Source organism: Hyperoodon ampullatus (genome assembly GCF_949752795.1).
Source record: "Hyperoodon ampullatus genome assembly, chromosome: 2".
Lineage (NCBI taxonomy): Eukaryota > Metazoa > Chordata > Mammalia > Artiodactyla > Ziphiidae > Hyperoodon > Hyperoodon ampullatus.
Window position 1 is genome coordinate 13,413,195 of NC_136915.1, and position 18,128 is coordinate 13,431,322.

Consider the following 18,128-nt stretch of genomic DNA (forward strand, 5'->3'; position numbering starts at 1 on the left):
GCCTGCCTACTTGGGGAAAGTAGAAGGAATCAACAAGTTAACAGCTGGCTTAGGAAGGCCACAGGACAAAAGGAAAGATTACAAAGTTGAGATTCTGAACTTTCAGCCTTCCAAATACTTTATATTGAAGTAGGAACTGAGTTTGGAGGCACTGTCCATGCACAAATGCAATGTCATAAACAAGGTTCAGCAATAGCAATGATGCCAAAATTGCTGATCTTCTAGGCTAGCTTTCTCTTGTGAATAAGGACCCCCGCATGATCAAACAGTCTTTGCCAAAGAAGGACTGGCAACAGGCCCAGAGCAGAGAGTCTGGAAAGCTAAGTGCTGAGCTCTGAGCAGTTGGACACCACAGTAAGTAGGCACATGGTAGTTTCCTCATCTAAGAGAGCACATAGAGCAGATTCTGGAACACATACCCCTCCCCATGAGCTGGCCCTTTCCTGGGCTTGGCACCAGGGGCGCTTTCCCACCAAGACCACATTGTAGAGCTAATGGCTAGGGGAAAGGATTTAACATGACGTTAACAGGAGAAAACAGACTTATCAGACAGACTGCTAAGAGCTGGCTGAGAGCCAGGACCCAGGGCCAGTTGTAGCAGGCTTGCGCTTGGGAAATGCTAACAAGAAAAAGGGGAGTGTGGGGATGAGAAATGCAGTGTTTTGAAATTTAAACCCTAAAGGAAAAATAAAAATCCTCTTTCTATTGATAAGAAATCACCAAAATAATCCACATTTAAGTGGTGCCAATGTCTCCTATGTCCAGGCCATGGTTTAGACACTGGTAACTTGTAATCTCCTGTGTCAACCAAAAAAAATGCTCTGGTTGGTTATACCTTATCTCAGAAATGACATGAAAGTAAAAACCCAAGCCTTGTTTGGGTGACAGGTAAACATGACAATGACAAAGAAGGAGCTGCTCCCAAGGTGAGCCATGCATCAAAGAGGCCAAGCACATGATACTCAACCCAATCACCAGTCAACAGCCAGGCAGAAAAATGCATGTCACAAACAAGGGCAAAAATCATTTCTAGAAGGAATTGTTATTGGGATTCTCTCCCAAGATCAATTTCCACATTCTATAAACATGGATGGGTGTGTCCAATGTGCTTTGGAAATAAAAAGAAGCCCATGAGGTAAAACAGTATCTTTTGATGCTTCAAGGATTTCTCATGATACTGGCATCTCAGAATTCCCTACTGGTCCCCTAGTGACACCAGAAAAAGGATTCCAGAAATATTTCTGAGAGATTTCTCTGGGCACCCAAGGTTAATAAAAGAAAGTGCGAAAGGTTTTAGGGCTTAAAAAAAATCCACATATTAAAGAAAAAGAGGGAGGGAGGGAGGGAGGGAGGGGTGGGGAGGGAAGGAGGAAGGGAGGAAGGAGGGAAGAAAAGCAGCCTATAAATAGAAAAGGCAGCCTCTGAGGATCAGGTTTTAAGGGAAAGAAAAAGAGAACAAATGTGGGTTTTGGCAACTGCAACGAAATATGATTGTCAGAAAATTCCACAATCAGACACCAGAATGTTTTCTGAAACATGGAGAGAGCAAAGACCAATGGACACTAGGTGTTTCTGCATAAACTTTGTTTCACGATGATCCCGGCACACAAACGTGGAACAAAATCCCTTGTTGGGTAACTTTCCTCAGTCACAAAGAGCAGAATAGGGCCAGGCATAGGGCATTACTGCAAAGAGAAGTTTTCACAGGTCCTCTGCGGGCGGGGCAGGGCGGGGCAGGGCGGGGAGAAGAACAGTTTTCTACAGGTTACTTTTACCCTGCCAGCCCCTGAAGCATGGGAATCTGAAACCTCTAGTCGTGCATCTTACACATGCCCTTTCTAACTCTAAGAAGGCCAAATAAGATTTACAGGTGGCTCTTCAGTTTCTTTAGTAAGGTTCTGGTATTAATCTATTCCCTAAATTCTTGGTCTAGTTATCAGCAAAGTAGAAAAAGGCAGCACAGCCTCTGCTAAAACACAGCAACAATTTTATCTGAACCAGGACGGAGATCTCTCCCTCTTTGTAAACAGAGTTGGCTATATAATATATATTTATATAATTCTTTTCTTTATGAAGATTTGATCCCAGCCTGGAGTGAGTGAGGTTGGGAATTGGGGTTTGGTTTATGAGAGCAGTTTTGTCCTTTGTTTCCTCAATTCTCAGTCCAAATGCTTGCACGCTGGAAAACTCCAAATTAAAAGCCACAGGAAGGGACAGGGTTTTAGAACATATTATCTCTTTGCTCGCACAAAGTACAAGGCGTTTGTTTTTGGATAGTACTTCACATTCTGCTTCTTGTCCATGAGTCCTCCAAATATGATGAGTTCACCCCTGCCTTGTACCACTGTATGCAGGCTGGTTTCGGGAGGTCCAACCACAGAACTGCTATTAAATACTTTCCATTTGACTCGCCCCTTCTCCTTGGTGTCTTTAATGTCCAGCACGTACATCTGCATTGGCTTGCAGTTCATACTCTGGTACAAGGGTTTGCCAACATTTAGGGACTGTGGAGGGTGGTGGCCCAGGCGCCGGGCAATGGGAGGTAAGGAATGTCCATCTCCTTGGGCAGGCCCTGGGCGGGGAACAGGCACTGTTTCTCCACTGCTCAGGTTCTGGCTCCCAGGGGAGCCTGGAGAAGACCCCAGAGGAGGACTTAGTGCTGCGGAGGCTGGGGGGCCTTTGGACGACATTGCTTTGATGGCTTCTAGGCTCCGACGCAGGGCACCTGGGGAAACGGCTCCTGCAAGGGCACTGGCCACATGCGGTGGGGTATGCACACCATTTGTCTGTTCAGGAGGGTGTCTCAAACTTCCCCCAACTGTTCTGTTGTCCACACCATCCATATGACTGCTACTGGAAGCAGGTTTCGGATCCCAGTTCAGATCCATTGATCCTAATCTTAGATCTTTCTGATCTGGTAGTGACCCTCGTCGGGGGGCCAAAGAAAGTCCCATTTTTAGGTCATATCCTTCAGTGGTGGATGGAGTGCTAGGAGATATAGCCTGTACAGGACTGTCCAAGGAAGAGCCACCTACAGCTGCTGATCCTGGAGATAAATTCCCACCATTGAGGATGGGAGAGCCATCGCCTCTGGCTGGGGAAAGGCTTCCTTCTCGGGAACTTGAGGGGGTCTGTCTTTGCGCTCTGGGCCTCAGTGTTCCCCAGCGGCCGTTAACACAAGGAGCTTCATCCATACTCCTTACCGGAGACTGAGAGCGGTATTCTCGAGGTTCGGGAACTAGGGCTGGAGGAGTGGCACTGATAGGTGATGGGCGGGAGTTCAAACTGGGGCTGAGTGGGGCTCGCCCACTAGGAGCCTGGCTGAAGACCACCACACACTGCCCTACCTGGAAGACAAAAAACCTGTGCTCAGTTCTTATCATCCATTTAACCATCAAACATTTTGTCATGAGCATCTGGGATGTGCCACGTGTTTTGTAGGTACCTGAGATGTAGAGATGAAAAGAATGCAGTCTGCCCTCTAGGCTCGATGTGGGGATAGATGGGAACAATTTGTTGCTACAGGGAGACATGTGCTACCATTTGAATTATCTCTACAGAATAGGGGTAGAGTGGAGGAAGGAATCAAGTATTTGTTTGGGGGACCCTGGGGCAAGTTTTAGAGACAAAGAGATGCTTAAAGCTGGGGCTTAAAGGATAAGTGGGGCCCATGTTAAGTTTTTCCATCTAGTGGCTCATGTATGTGAGAAATACCCAAAAAGCTATGGTCAATGTCCACCTCTTTTGTGACATCAAGGGGTTTTCAATTTCCATACAAAGTTGCTTGGAAATCTGATGAGTTAATTTGGCTTTAGAGTTTAGGACCTCTCCTTCTGCTGGCCTGTCAGTTCCCTACTTACTCGGCAAGCTGGATGGCACCACAGTTCTGGGGCCCCATGGTCTTCATTTTCTACCTTGAGTGGTTGCCAGGCCCAGGGACCTGAGTGCATGTGCAACAACCAAGCATCCTTGAACAGCTGTAAGAGAAGCACCAACAACAGGACTCAGGTGTGGTACGTTACAAAACACATACACACACAGAGCTGGAATCTCAAAGTTGTGCTGTCTGTCATAGAGTGTGTGAATTCTTCAGAAAGAATAGTAAAATCTCTAGCCATTCATTCATTCATATATTACCACTGGCCTGGCACGTGAAATTGTACTTGTGACCCCATGAATCAATTTTAAGTGGTTTTGAATTTTGCCTGTGGTTTTATGTGTGTGTATGTGTGTGTGTGTACACTGATGAAAGGGTAGATAATACATATCCAGAATGTCGAATCTGCATTCTTTTTTTTTTTTTTTTGCGGTACGCGGGCCTCACACTGTTGTGGCCTCTCCCGTTGAGGAGCACAGGCTCCAGACGCGCAGGCTCAGCGGCCATGGCTCACGGGCCCAGCTGCTCCACAGCATGTGGGATCTTCCCAGACCAGGGCACGAACCCATGTCCCCTGCATTGGCAGGCGGATTCTCAACCACTGCGCCACCATGGAAGCCCTGAATCTGCATTCTTAAATAAATTCCATGTTAACTCTGGCCATTATCCATCTGCTTTTCTGTCCCATCCCTCCTTGAAAAAATGACAGCAGCAAAACTTATAGCCCAAAGACTAAGTGGGAGTTAGGAAGACTTTAGATAGGAATATTCAATAAACGAATGTCTCTGATGAAAAGCTTCCCCCCGCAAAAGAGAGTGGAGAAGAAGGCCAGAAAATACAAAGGCTATATACCCAAAGTGGAAAAGGTATTTTCTAAATAAAAATGCTACAGAAATGGCCTTGTACACTTTTACAAGATGAGACAGGGGAAGCAAGTTTTGAATACTTAGCAGCATGTGCATGGGAACGCCATACCAGCAATACTCACAGCATTGGGACCGCCACACCCTCCAAGGATTAAAATAGTTGCATCATCTATGACAATCTGGGGAGAGGAAGAAATTTAAAATAAACCTACAAAGACACAGGCATCTGAGCTTCCTATACTTCAGTGGTAAATGAAAATAGTCTACTCAGCTCCCAAATGAGAGTATTCTATTTACCATAAGATCTCCATTACCCAAACCATGTCAATTCTGATCCTTGTAAACAAATTACTGATGATTCACCTGAATGGATTCTTTGTTGATCAAACATTATTAACATGAGAGTGCCAACCACATAAAATGCAGCGTTCTCTTGAAAAATAAAAAAGCAAAGTAAATGCTTTCAGGAGAGGCATAATATAAAGCCAACAAAAATAATTATAACCCATTAGAAGTTGAAAAATAAATACCAGCCAAAAAGAATGATAAATTCTCTTTGGCTTCTGTATGTTGGCATCTTACCTGACTCCCTCCTCCCTCTCCTGTCCTAACTGAAAGATGCTTACAGTGTTTGCTGAATAGTTATTTTAATTTCTGAGCACCTGAGATTGGCCACCTCGAGGATGAGGACTAGGGCCGGAGATGTTCGGCTTGGACCACGCCCACTGCTCGAGGTCAAGGACCCAGACATCATTGCTCCTATAAGACAAGGACAAAAGAATGAAGCAGTTGGGAGCTCTCAGGGCCCACAAGAACTGATATAAATGAAGTTACATTCATAAGGATGCCCCGCAAAGTGCCATGCTCATAGTCAGCGCTCAACTATATTTTTCTTCCCCTCCTTTCCCTGGAAAGGAGACCTTCAAACCTTTGCTCTTTCCATTGACCCATAAGGCCTCAGTTGAGTCATGTCTGTAGCCAAACAATAATACCCAAAGCTAGAGTTAATTAATTGGTGATAGCAGGAAATAGATACTAGTCATGATACAGTCCTTCAAAGGCAAAACCCACAAGGAAGAGAAAAAAATTATTCAAAAGGCAGTTCTACCATTGTCCAGGAGATAAAGATTTATTGACTTTGGCTACAAAAGGTAATTTTACCATGGCTCATGAAAGCTGCACTTTTATCAAGGACAAATTGGCATCTCCAACCCTCAAGGGACCAGTATGGCAAGGATAGACTCCTAAATGGCAGTCTCTATTTTATGGTCCCCTCTCTATGGTCACTTATTCACACATAGAAACACAGGAGTAAGAGCTCCAATACCTTAAGCCTTAAACCCTCTCATCTGGAGGGTAGAGCTCACATTGTCTCCTCCATACTGTTTTAAAATAAGAAGATGGAAAGTACCCTAAGGGGGAATAGGGTTGGATCTGGAATGGTTTTACTGCTGACAGCTCATCAACTTCCATTTCAAAGCACAGAGGAAACAACCACTACTGCTCCTAATGCCAAAGCAGATACATAGTGATTCAGACAGACTGCTCCGGGTCTGGCCTGAGCTGGCCAGTCGTGGCCAGAGGTGGAGGACAGTGGGCAGGGAGAACCACCTCACAGAGGATGTCAGGCCTGACACGGTTTTCTTGCTCTTACCCATTCCCTCAATCCATCCTATTTGGAGAGTGAACCGTTTCCACCTGTCCTGTCAATCTACCTCTCTCCTTCTCTAAAGCCCCAAGGGTTACGAGCTGGGCCATAAAGGAGAAGAAGGAAAAGTACTCTGCTTCTTAGAGGGCGGCCTTCTGTAGGCACAGGTAGAAACAGAGAAGGTGGAGGCCCCATCAGAACTTATCCCACTGAACTGAACCACATATCAAACAAAACAGAGATTCTACATAGCCCTGATTCTATGGAGCAAGTTTTTCAACATATTGGTCTATGACTAGAATCAAAAAATGGAATACTAGGGGGTGAGATAATTATTGGATTAATTAGAACCATGCTCAGGAATACTGACCCTGACTAGTTTACTTTTCTGACCTAGTTTAACTTTTCCAGGAGTATTTACGTTCAGGTTGATAGCGAGCAAACCAAATAGACTTACATTTGCCGGGATCCTAGGGAGCCACCAAAGACAATCATTTTATCGTCTATCACACAAGAAGAATGCCCAGCCATGGGAGGTGGGCCATGGGTTGTCACAATGCAGTTCCACCTAATATAAAAAGACAGGAGGAAGCCAAGAAGTCAGCCCCTCTGCTTCTGATCTTACGTGTTTAAGGTGGAAAACAGTTAAGCAGGCATCCATTTAAAATGACAATCCTATCACCTTCAGTAGACAAACTGTTAGGATAATAAATGGAGGATGTCACAAGGTATTTATGCCTTTTCTACGAATCTGCTAACATTATATACACTTTCAACTTCTCAATGTGTATGGCTTGGAGGTAGAGTGATGAGAAAACAATGACAAGGGATTCCATTATGGTTCCTTAGCTGCTACGGCCTAGTTTGCTGAAGGAACACCACCTGCTATTTCTTCCTAGAGGCCTGATCTGATCAGTAGCGGCTGCCAAGAGCCCTGTACTAAGTAGTCCATTACAAGGAACAGAGGTTACTGTCATTTAAAAAAGACAAGTTTGTAAAACAACTGGGAGTCAGTCTTGGGGACAAAGCATGGAGTAAAGAATCATCTGGATCCATAGCACTCCTGGGGAATCAGTAACCAAAGCTGAAGAGCTCTCTATTCTTCAACTGTCTCATTCATTTTTCTTGGAAGAGGAATAAATGTCTTCTACATTTTCTCTTCAGAAAAAGCGTTCTTAACTTCAAGTTTTAAGGGGGTCCTATAAACCCTCTGAAACCGTAGGCAAAATCTGTGCATGTGTAAAAATTTTGTTTTTCTGGGAAAAGAGTCCAAAGCTTTCGTCAAATTCTCAAAGAGATTCCTGGACACACGAAGAAAGATAAGGAATCCAAACATTTTAAACCTTCTACTCCAGATTGAAAGGCTCTTATCTTTGTGGCTTACCAGTTTTTAGAGGGTGAGTAAGTATGTATTTCATCAAAGAACCTCTCTGGTTGGTGCAGGGGGTAAGGGCTTGGCCGTGTCCAACCACCAAACAGCACCAGCAGGTCCTTGTATACAACCAGAGTTGCGCCAGCTTTGGGGGAAGGATAGGACCCTGGGAGAAGTCAATAACAGCATGGTTAGGATTCAGGGCCTCACAAAAAGCCATAAGTAGGCTGTCTATAGATCCCCTTTTCCTGGAAGACTGGCAAAACAGGAACCAATACTACAAAGCATAAGGGAGAGGAGGAGACAAAACTGGGTTTGCAGGTCTGAGAGAAAATCATCACCAATTTATACGTCTTTTATAACTGAAGTTAAAGAAACCTGAATTAGAGGAAAGTTACTTAGTCTCTCTCAGGCTTAGTTTGTTCACCTGAAATTAGGGATGAGAGTATGTATCTCATAAGGTTGCTTTGAGTATTAAACAGTATATTCAAAGCACCTAGCACAGTGCCGGGCACATAGCAGGTACTCAATAAATGTTGACTCTCCTGTCCGTCCCTTCAATAAGCTTAACAGAGATCACAAAGGAAAGCATGTAAAGGATCGGGGGAGGAGTATATATAGAGGCTAGATACAACTTAAAAATAACTGCTGCTAACAAACATAGGTTAAAAAAAAAAAAAAAGGAGGCAGAATGCAGTTCTCATTTGTCCTATAAATCAAATGTTAACATAGTGACCTTTGGGCCCCTAGCTATGGGCCTCACTAGCACAATGGAAGCAGACTTTCAAGGCTTTATATGAAAGCATTCCAATGAAACTGCAGCCAAGAGTGGCTACTAAGGCCCTCCAGGCTGGACCTCTGAGCTATGATGACCAAATTTCAAAACAACAGAAGTTTGGCTTATGCTGGAAAACTTTACGGCTAACAAATGTCCCACAGGAGCATCATTTTTCAGAGCTTCTTGTCTTCGAAACAATAGCTATTTCTCCCAATTCCTTACTCTACCTGCCACCTCTAGTTTGCTCAAGACCAAAGTAATTTGTCTCATCAGTATTTACTAATACTGGAATATTAAAAAGAATCTTTGTTGTTGTTAAAGCTATAGGATCTATTTTTCAAAGGAAATCTTAAGCAGAAAGAATCCCAGCAGTATATTAACATGATAGCTGTTGAGGTGCTCCAATTTCAGTGGATAACTTGGCCTCCCCCTTCAGCAAGGGGTATGGGAACACAGTTTGAAAAGCTCTGCTCAGACTGCTTTAATGGTGTCGATTACACAGTCCTGAGGTTGAGAAGGTGGAGAAGAGGACAGTCTTCCCTGGGATGCAACTTAAGAGTAACAACATGAGGGAAGTCCCTGGAAGTTTAGTGGTTAGGACTCTGTGCTCTCATTGCTGAGGGCCTGGGTTTAACTCCTGGTCAGGGAACTAAGATCCCACAAGCCTCGTGGTGTGGTTAAAAAAAAAAAGAGTAACAACATGATTTACTAGGAAGGTACCAGCACTCAGAATGTGGAGTGAGCATCAGATATTTTGAATACTTTTCTAATAGAACACACATCAATCCAGAGCAGGATCTGAACACAGAAACAAGTCTTCTCTAGGAATGGTTCTTCCTGAAACACTAGGTGAAGTATTCCATGAGTCAGTTCTTGCTATCCTCATATCTCACAGGAATCACGACTAAGGGGGCTACTCATGATATGTTGTCTTTCATACAATCTCATGATTTCTGGTTAAGAACTTTTGCTCTCCTAGGAGGAAGTCTCCTAGCCCAACTAGAAAGCCTAACTGATATAACAGTCAAGTTAAAACGCTAGTGTTACCCCAGAATGATTTAATTTGTGAAATACCAAACAAAGCTTCAAGTTCTTGCCCCTACTCTGGAACTCCTAAGTACTGTGAAAAAGTTGGAAAAAGCTAATAAAATATGTAACAGACTTCAGCAGAGTAGTAGCTTAAAAACTTTCCAGACTAAAATTTGGATTTGAATTTGAGATACTGGAGATCCCAGCTTTTAAATTGAGTGTATAAAGTGAAGAAGCAGAGAATTCCCTGGTGGTCCAGTAGTTAGGATTCCGTGCTTTCACTGCCGAGGGCCCAGGTTCTATCCCTGGTCGTTGAACTAAGATCCCGCAAGCTGCGAGGCGCACCCTCCCCCCACAGAAAAGTGAAGCAGCATACTAAGGTTCCCCCAATAAGCAAAACATGGAAACAAACAAAAATAGGATTTTTAACTTAAAATGAGCAGTTTGTATCAAAAAAGTTTAAGTGCATATGCTTTGAATCAGAAATTCCATTTCTAGGGATTAATCTAACAAGATAGCTGGGCAAATGAAAAAAGAAAAGAAACAAGGATGCTTATTTGCAGTGTTTAAATAGATCAAGGAATATCCATACAAAAGAGTGGTTGTGAAAATTAAATGACTTAAATCACATAATGCATTTAGGACAGTGCCTGGTATTGTTATTATCATTGCTAAAGCAAATTAATACAACGTTAATACCAGGTCAATTGGCCACAGACATCTGATAGTAGTGCTTTCTACATGGCACAAAGTTTATGAGAACAGAACTGAACTGGTGGACATATTTAACTACTACAATATGATTAGAGTATTCCTGGCAGAGTAACTATTTAGCTCAAGAAAGTACAATAGAAATGAAATTATAACCGATGCTACATCATATGAAAAGGAGGTCATCCCGAGTCCCAGAAAGGTAACTCAAATATACTGAATTATGATTTGGAAACAAAAACCAATGGTTAACATGATAAGACTAGTTAGGGTTTGCTCTTTCATGTGTACTATGTATTTCCTATAATATCTTTTGAAATAAATTACCAATACTTTATAAGGCAAGGCAAACCAATGTTTACCACTGCTGGGTGTAAAGAGATTACAAATGTAGTATAAGAATACATATCTCTTAAGGGGAAAAACTAGTCACAGAATCAAAAAGACTGTTTGTAAAACATAACAATATGTAAAATCAAACCCAAGTAAAGACGATACTTTAGACCTGCATGCCCAGCACAGTCACCATTTAGCCACATGTGCTAGTGACTATTGAATTGGAAAGTACAGATACACAACATTTCCATCATTACAGAGACAGTACTACTTTAGACAAAGGATTTTAACTTTATAAGTTCTATGCCTATGTTCACACGGTATGGGGAAGGTGGTAGGGATGGATGGGTGACCTGACCGACTTTTAAGAGAAATTACAATTACTGCTACTTAAAACTATTACTGGGACTTCCCTGGTGGTGCAGTGGTTAAGAATTCTCCTGCCAATGCAGGGGACACGGGTTTGAGCCCTGGTCCAGAAAGCTGCCACATGCCGCAGAGCAACTAAGCCCGTGTGCCACAACTACTGAGCCCATGTGCCACAACTACTGAAGACCGCGTGCCACAACTACAGAAGCCTGTGCACCTAGAGCCCATGCTCTGCAACAAGAGAAGCCACTGCAATAAGAAACCCGTGCACCACAATGAAGAGTAGGCCCCACTCGCTGCAACTAGAGAAAGCCTGTGTGCAGCAACAAACACCCAAACGCAAACAAAAATAAAATTAATTAATAAAAAATAAAGTTAAAAGACTTAAAAAAATCCTATTACTACTGCTACTAATGATAATGACTAATATTTACCGAGCATTTATTATATGCTAAGCACATTTCTAAGTACTCTGCATGTATTAAGTAATTTAATCCTTCCAAAACTCTAGTTTTACCTCCATTTTATGTTGTTGGTTTTTTTTTGGCCATACCACACAACATGTGGGATCTTAGTTCCCAGACCAGGGATCAAACCCGTGCCCACTGCAGTGCAAGTGTGGAGTCTTAACCACTGGACCACCAGAGAAGTTCCTTTATTTCCATTTTACAGATGAGAATACCAAGGCATAGCTTATACTCATTCTCTAGATTGTTCTTCATGCACACAGATACATTCCTTCTGAGTAGTTACCACAAACAAGTCAGGCACCTCAAAAGGTCTGAGTGTTTCAAAGCTGAAAAAGTTCTTTCCTAAATCTTTTTTTTAAAAGTTCCTTTGTATTAAAAATTTTTTAAATTGAAATATAGTTGATTTACAACCTAAATCTTTTTTTAAATTTAATTTTATTTATTTAATTTTATTTATTTAAATTTATTTATTTTGCAGTATGCGGGCCTCTCACTGTTGTGGCCTCTGCCGTTGCGGAGCACAGGCTCCAGACACGCAGGCTCAGCGGCCACAGCTCACGGGCCCAGCCGCTCCGCGGCATGTGGGATCTGCCCGGACCGGGGAACAAACCCGTGTCCCGTGCATTGGCAGGCGGACTCTCAACCACTGCGCCACCAGGGAAGCCCTACAACTTAAATCTTAATTAATTAAAGCCACAGACCTAGAACAGACAGAGAGATAAGTAAATTGAACAGAAGGCTATTCTTAGGATCTCTTTTTCTCCACAAGGCTCTGGGTCACACTCTACCTCTAATATAGACAAGACCCTTTATTTATTCTCCAGGCTCTCCAAAGAAAGGTAAACTGGGACCAGTGACAATGATAAATCAATCCTTAAGGATTATCTTAAATAAGGGCTTTCTGAAATGACTTCTCAAATATCTTGACCTTTAAGAAAACCAAAAAATTTCCCTCTACTTCTTAACCAAAGAAGTAGGAGAATTCCTTCATCCAAAATTTCCAAGGTCTGTTTTATGTCACATATGGAAGCTTTAATTTTAGCATCATACTATTTTGACAGCTATATAGAGTCATACTGAAAAGTTAAATTGTGCTTCTCCATCTCAATTTATAAGGAAAGTGGGGGGAAAATTACCCTACAAGAACAAATGAAGCAGGGGGGAGGGAGGGCACAGAATTCAACATACAACCTCTGTACAGTTGGTTCAGCAACAAGAGGTCAAAGATACTGGTGTGTCAAATTTTCTGTGACCAATCATGCATGTAATGCTTACATTATTATTATTATTTTTTTTTTTGCGGTATGTGGGCCTCTCACTGTTGTGGCCTCTCCCATTGCGGAGCACAGGCTCCGGACACGCAGGCCCAACGGCCATGGCTCACGGGCCCAGCCGCTCCGCGGCATGTGGGATCTTCCCAGACCGGGGCACGAACCCGTGTCCCCTGCATCGGCAGGCGGACTCTCAACCACTGCGCCACCAGGGAAGCCCTAATGCTTACATTATTTGTTGCAAATTCGATACTTTAAAATTCTTGTTACTTGAAGAAATCAATATTATAAAGCCTTTGCCGAGAGCCCCTAATTTTATCATTTTTAAAATTTACATATTTCCTATTTTGAATTTGTTTAAAGCAAAGGGTCTTCAATTCCCCTCCCAATTATCTTAACGCAAGGTCCACAAATGAAATGAATTAAATTTATGGTGAGATCAGAGACTGCAGAGGTCAATGAATTTTGGCAATTTCTATATCTTAAAAGAATAAACAGTCTATTTATCCGAGTTCTGGAAAGCAAACAATATCTTTACCAGAATTCTTAGAAAAACAAGAAAACTCATTTTCAAATTACATACCTTTATTTGCTGTTTTAAAGTTCCAAGAAAAGCAAGCTATGTAAAGAGTAGCATTTACAAACTTTATTAAAAAACAAACAAACAAACAAAATGACCATACATTATTGGGCAAGGAAAGTAACTTTTATATGGACTATCCCTAGATAAAATATCAGGTCCTAAACTTTGAAGAACTGCACCTATGTGCAAGCAATTCATTCCATACAGTAGCTAGAATGAAATCACATGGTTGTTTAACACACCCACCTATGACATTAGAGAGGGAATGAGTCACTGGAAATCTTGTACAGTACAGGGCAGTCTGACAACAAGACCTTCCACAGTTAAAAGGCCCATCATCACCATGGTGACATACGATGAAATAAATACCCTTCCTTCAAGAAAACTTATAAATGGAGGTTTTCTACTCATTAGGACCTTTCTCGGCCTGCCTTCAAAATATGAGGTCACTGGGGCTCTAGACAGTCTAAATATCATTGTATCACAGAAGTGGAGTTAGAAAGGGTGTCACTCCCAAGTCGGTTCTCATCAAGCACCACAGGACCAAATATGCCCGTGTCAGACTTGGACAGACATGTTACTTAAGCTCGTTCCTCCTAGAGCTGATGGTTATCCTCACCGGCTTCTTTCCCCAAACACCAAAGGCCTCTGATCACACAGGAGATATGATCAATGGAGCAAGTTTCAAAACAAGGCACAAGCCAAAAAGGCATCTGTGGGAAACTGGATAATCAGATAGGCACCCTATACACAGAACTAACATTCCCTAAAATCACTAACTGGCTCACATGTTTCCCAAGACTCCTATGAAATCAAAAGAAATTTTCACATATGAAAGACAGTGGTAGAATTACAAGGCATTCTCGTTTACTTTTGCAAAGACGATGGTAAAACAGTGAAGCAATGCCAAATTCTGGTTTGGTTTCTATGCCACTTTCCCACAACTGTGGTGGCTACTCACGTAGACCCTAGCACTAGAAGAGAAGCGCGATTGTTTGACACAAGATAAAACAAGCACCCATTCTAATTGAGGGTGCCTGTATTTTATGCATGACTAAAAAGCTACTTTTACTTCTCCATACTGTGAGCATTATTTATTAATATTATTGGTTTACTATTTAGATGTTATAGTTACCATTCCCCTCGAGCTGTAGTTCTCAAACTTCAGTTGTATCAGAAGTAGCTGAAGGACTTGTTACAACACAGATTGCTGGTACACATTTCTGAGTTTCCTATTTAGTAGGTATGGGGTAGGGTCCATGAAGTTGCATTTCTAACAAGTTCCCAGGTGATGCTGATGTTTGGGGACTAGACTTTGAGAACCATGTTGCAGACTTAAATAATCCTTGGGTGAACCTGTTAGAAAATGCTCAAAGATGACATTAAAAGGGCATGTGGTCAGCCTTTTGACTTTTTCCCCAGTTTATATGATTTTCCTTAACACTGAATCTATCCAGACTTCTTCTGTACATACACTCTGTTTATGACTATATGAACATGGGTCCAAAGTGGGTTTTCCCTGCCAAGTGCTTTGATTAAAGGGGTGCTGAAAGGAACTACTTTAACATTTTCAATACACAAATATTTCCTTGGTCATCCTCATCTACATGTTACTGAACCTACACTCTGCAAAATAAATAAGTGAAAAAAAAAATGTTCCACCTACTGCTTTCAGACAAGTCACTTTAAGACTTATTTACAGCAACATACGTGACTTGCTAATAGTTCTCCATGACTCTGAAAATAGAAAGATCTAATACTAGGAATTAGGTACTTACAAGAGGTAAAGTTTGAAAACAAGAAAACTATGAGCATGAAAAATTTTACCAAGGGAGACTCACTAGCATGCCAATTAATCCAGAAGAAAAGTACTGGACAAAAAAATCTCCACTTCGCTCATGGAGTTACAGAATGCTTTGGTGTGTGATTTGCTTTTTTAAAAAGGGGGTCTAAATTGCTTCCTAACTGGAAGTCAAAAACTTTTCCCTGGATGCTTTCAAATAATTACTATTTTGTAGTAATGATGCCAAAGGGGACATTAAAGAATGAATAATGGGACTGAGGTTTCAGGTCATACTCTCCATCTCATATTAACAACTCTTCACTTGCACTCACTTTCTCAGGGTAGGTCCAATGAAAGGCATTCACTCGCAGCTCCAAATGAGGTACACTCGTCCATCCCACACAAAACTGGCCTTGAGGGCAAAATAAGACCAGATAGGCCAGATTAACCAACAACCCTACCTCACAGTTTCTCTTCTGTGGGTACTCTTCTGTGGTAGTGAGGAGCCTGAGTTGGTGTGGGGGGTGGGGGAGGGCGTAGGGGGAGATGAGTTTTGCTGATAGGACCCAAGCTGGGTCTTGGGAAGTGGACCAAGCCCTTGGTGTGACAGAACTGTCATTATGGTAGTGTGTGAAGTGACTGACCTTGATAGCAAGAGTCAGAGGTCAAGAGAAGAATAATTTGGAGAGGTATTTCCCAGACACCACATTAGCATCTGCAATCAGAAAACCTACAGGGCACAAGAAGATAGGCTGGCATTTATAACTTAGGACGGAAGAGACCCTTTAAAGAAAAACTACTGGAGTTATAATTTAACTGCTTACATCTCTAAACTGGTTTGACTTTATAGGTAATACTTTGTAATCAGAACAAGAAAAGCATGTTTCATGGTTTTATGACTTGAGGAAGGGGGAGACAAAAGGAAAACTGAGAAGAACACAATTCATGAGTATAAAGTCTGTCTTGGGCACTGTAAACACCTTGAAGACTAATAACTATTCAGAATGGTCTCCAAAGTATGCAGCCAGGACCACAGAGGTTCTATCTGGAACAGATACCAGTTTCTCTTCAGCTAATGAAAATGTTTCCAATTTAACTTCAATGTGGCCAATAATAATTATGTTGAGTCTCCTCAATTATTTACAGGCCCAGGGAAGATACAAAACTATAATGCCTATTTTAAAGAACAAAGGTAGGAGATAAATGTAAAGTTACTCTTTGGCAAAGTCACTCCAGAACCCCTAAACTCCTGCTTTCCAAGACTTGATTCTAGACAACGGGGCTCTTTAATTCTAAAATAGGGACTTAAGTTAGTCACCAAGGACATGGTACTGGATGCAAAAGAACTAAGTTCTTCTAGACATGGCTTTCTTCAGGACCAGCACATTCCTTCCCATGCTGGGCTAAAGACCCTCCTAGGGGAGGGAGGGGTGAATGGAGAGGGACATCCTTTATCTAACCTCAATCTGAGCATTCAGTACAGTGCTGAAATTGTCCATTTAGAATCTCCCGATAAGATTATATTATTATATTATCCTAGAGAACAGGAACTATTTCTCATGAAAATGTTTGCAGAACTGAACCCATCCAAGGAAGCCAAATGGTTATGGATCCCTTGTGGGCTGGGATGAGACCTGGCTCCAGTTCATCACAACCTACCCTGGAGGTATCAATGTGCCTTTCAGCAGGGGAAAGGCCAAACACTTCTTTAGGTGTTCCCCTCACACTCCAATTTTTTTTTCCTTTTCCTATTTTTTTCCTCAGTTGCAACATGGTCAGAAAGTTACTGATTGATATCAAAACAACTCACTAATATTAGAGGAAGCTTGCCTGGATCTCAGGCTTCAGGGCACACATTTTCATTATTACAATTATACCCATATCTTTAAAAACATCACTCCCTGGATCATTTACAGAACATCCAAAACAAGAGGAACTTTTGTAATAGGCATGAGAAACTTTTAGATCCTGTATAACTATATAGGCCATAGGCATGAACAAAAAGAAATTCCCTGTTGGCAGTTTTCACTTCTAAACAAACCCACATGAAAGACCACCTGATAAATAAGGCAGCACTTATCAGTTAAAAACTAACAACATGAAAACCAGTAACAGTTCCTTGTTACCATGTTAAGTAGTCTTTTGATTCAATTTCTGGGGAAGGAGATGAGGTCCAGAGTCTGAGTTTAATCTGGTAATTTGTTAATTGCAGTTCTCAGGGTTGGGGGGGCGGGTGCCCTTTTAAGTGGTTCTGTTTAGAAGTGAAAACAATGTTGCGAGTCATAAAGTTTCTGGTCTGGTAACAAAACAGGAAAATCCTAGTCAGGCAGGAGAGAGCTAAACTGAAATATGGTAGAACCTTATTTATTCTCTTCCTTAGAGGACTAAAGTTTACCCAGATTTGTGCTATGCAAATTTCCCCACTCTTCTCTCCACCAGGAGAGAATGTGTACCCACCTTAGAAAAGCATGTATTCTGGAAAAATCCCAGGATCTGAACTTTATAAACAAACAGAAAGGATTCCTTCCTTTCCTAGGGGAACCCACTGGCTCTGCGCTCATTCCCATCTCCCAAGACCACCAGAGATCCAGGCTGTTCCAGGATTGCATAGGGCTAGAGGAGACATGGAGAAATCACCAACTCATAAAGAGGATTAACCAGGAACGGGTCCATGAAGCAGGAAGGAGCTAACTCAACAAAGAATTAAAAGTAGTCTCTTAAGTAACATCCTATGCCTTCCTCATAGCGATTAGCACTACGGTATCTGGGCCCTGGGTGCATTCCTACTATGAAAACAAAAAAATGGAGATGGAGATTCAAATATGTCAGAGTTATTTTAAGCAAAATCACATAATCTTTAAACAACTAGTCTTGGGCTTCCCTGGTGGCGCAGCAGTTAAGAATCCGCCTGCCAGTGCAGGGGACACGGGTTCCCGTCCTGGACCGGGAAGATCCCACATGCCACGGAGCAACTAAGCCCACGCGCCGCAACTTGTGAGCCTGCGCTCTAGAGCCCGTGAGCCTCAACTACTGAA

General features: G+C 42.2%; 1 protein-coding gene across 1 annotated transcript in view; it reads right to left on the reverse strand.

Annotated features, from left to right (window-relative positions):
* Window positions 1-2,090: 2,090 nt before the first annotated feature.
* Window positions 2,091-18,128, reverse strand: part of FBXO42 (F-box protein 42) — a 48,716-nt gene continuing 32,678 nt past the window's right edge. The window contains exons 4-9 of the mRNA XM_079698351.1: window positions 7,776-7,929; window positions 6,849-6,959; window positions 5,406-5,502; window positions 4,866-4,922; window positions 3,861-3,977; window positions 2,091-3,347 (exon numbers count right to left, since the gene is read on the reverse strand). Of these exons, the coding sequence (XP_079554477.1) occupies window positions 2,232-3,347; window positions 3,861-3,977; window positions 4,866-4,922; window positions 5,406-5,502; window positions 6,849-6,959; window positions 7,776-7,929 (1,652 nt within the window). The 3' untranslated portion in view covers window positions 2,091-2,231. The remainder of the gene's footprint in view (window positions 3,348-3,860; window positions 3,978-4,865; window positions 4,923-5,405; window positions 5,503-6,848; window positions 6,960-7,775; window positions 7,930-18,128) is intronic.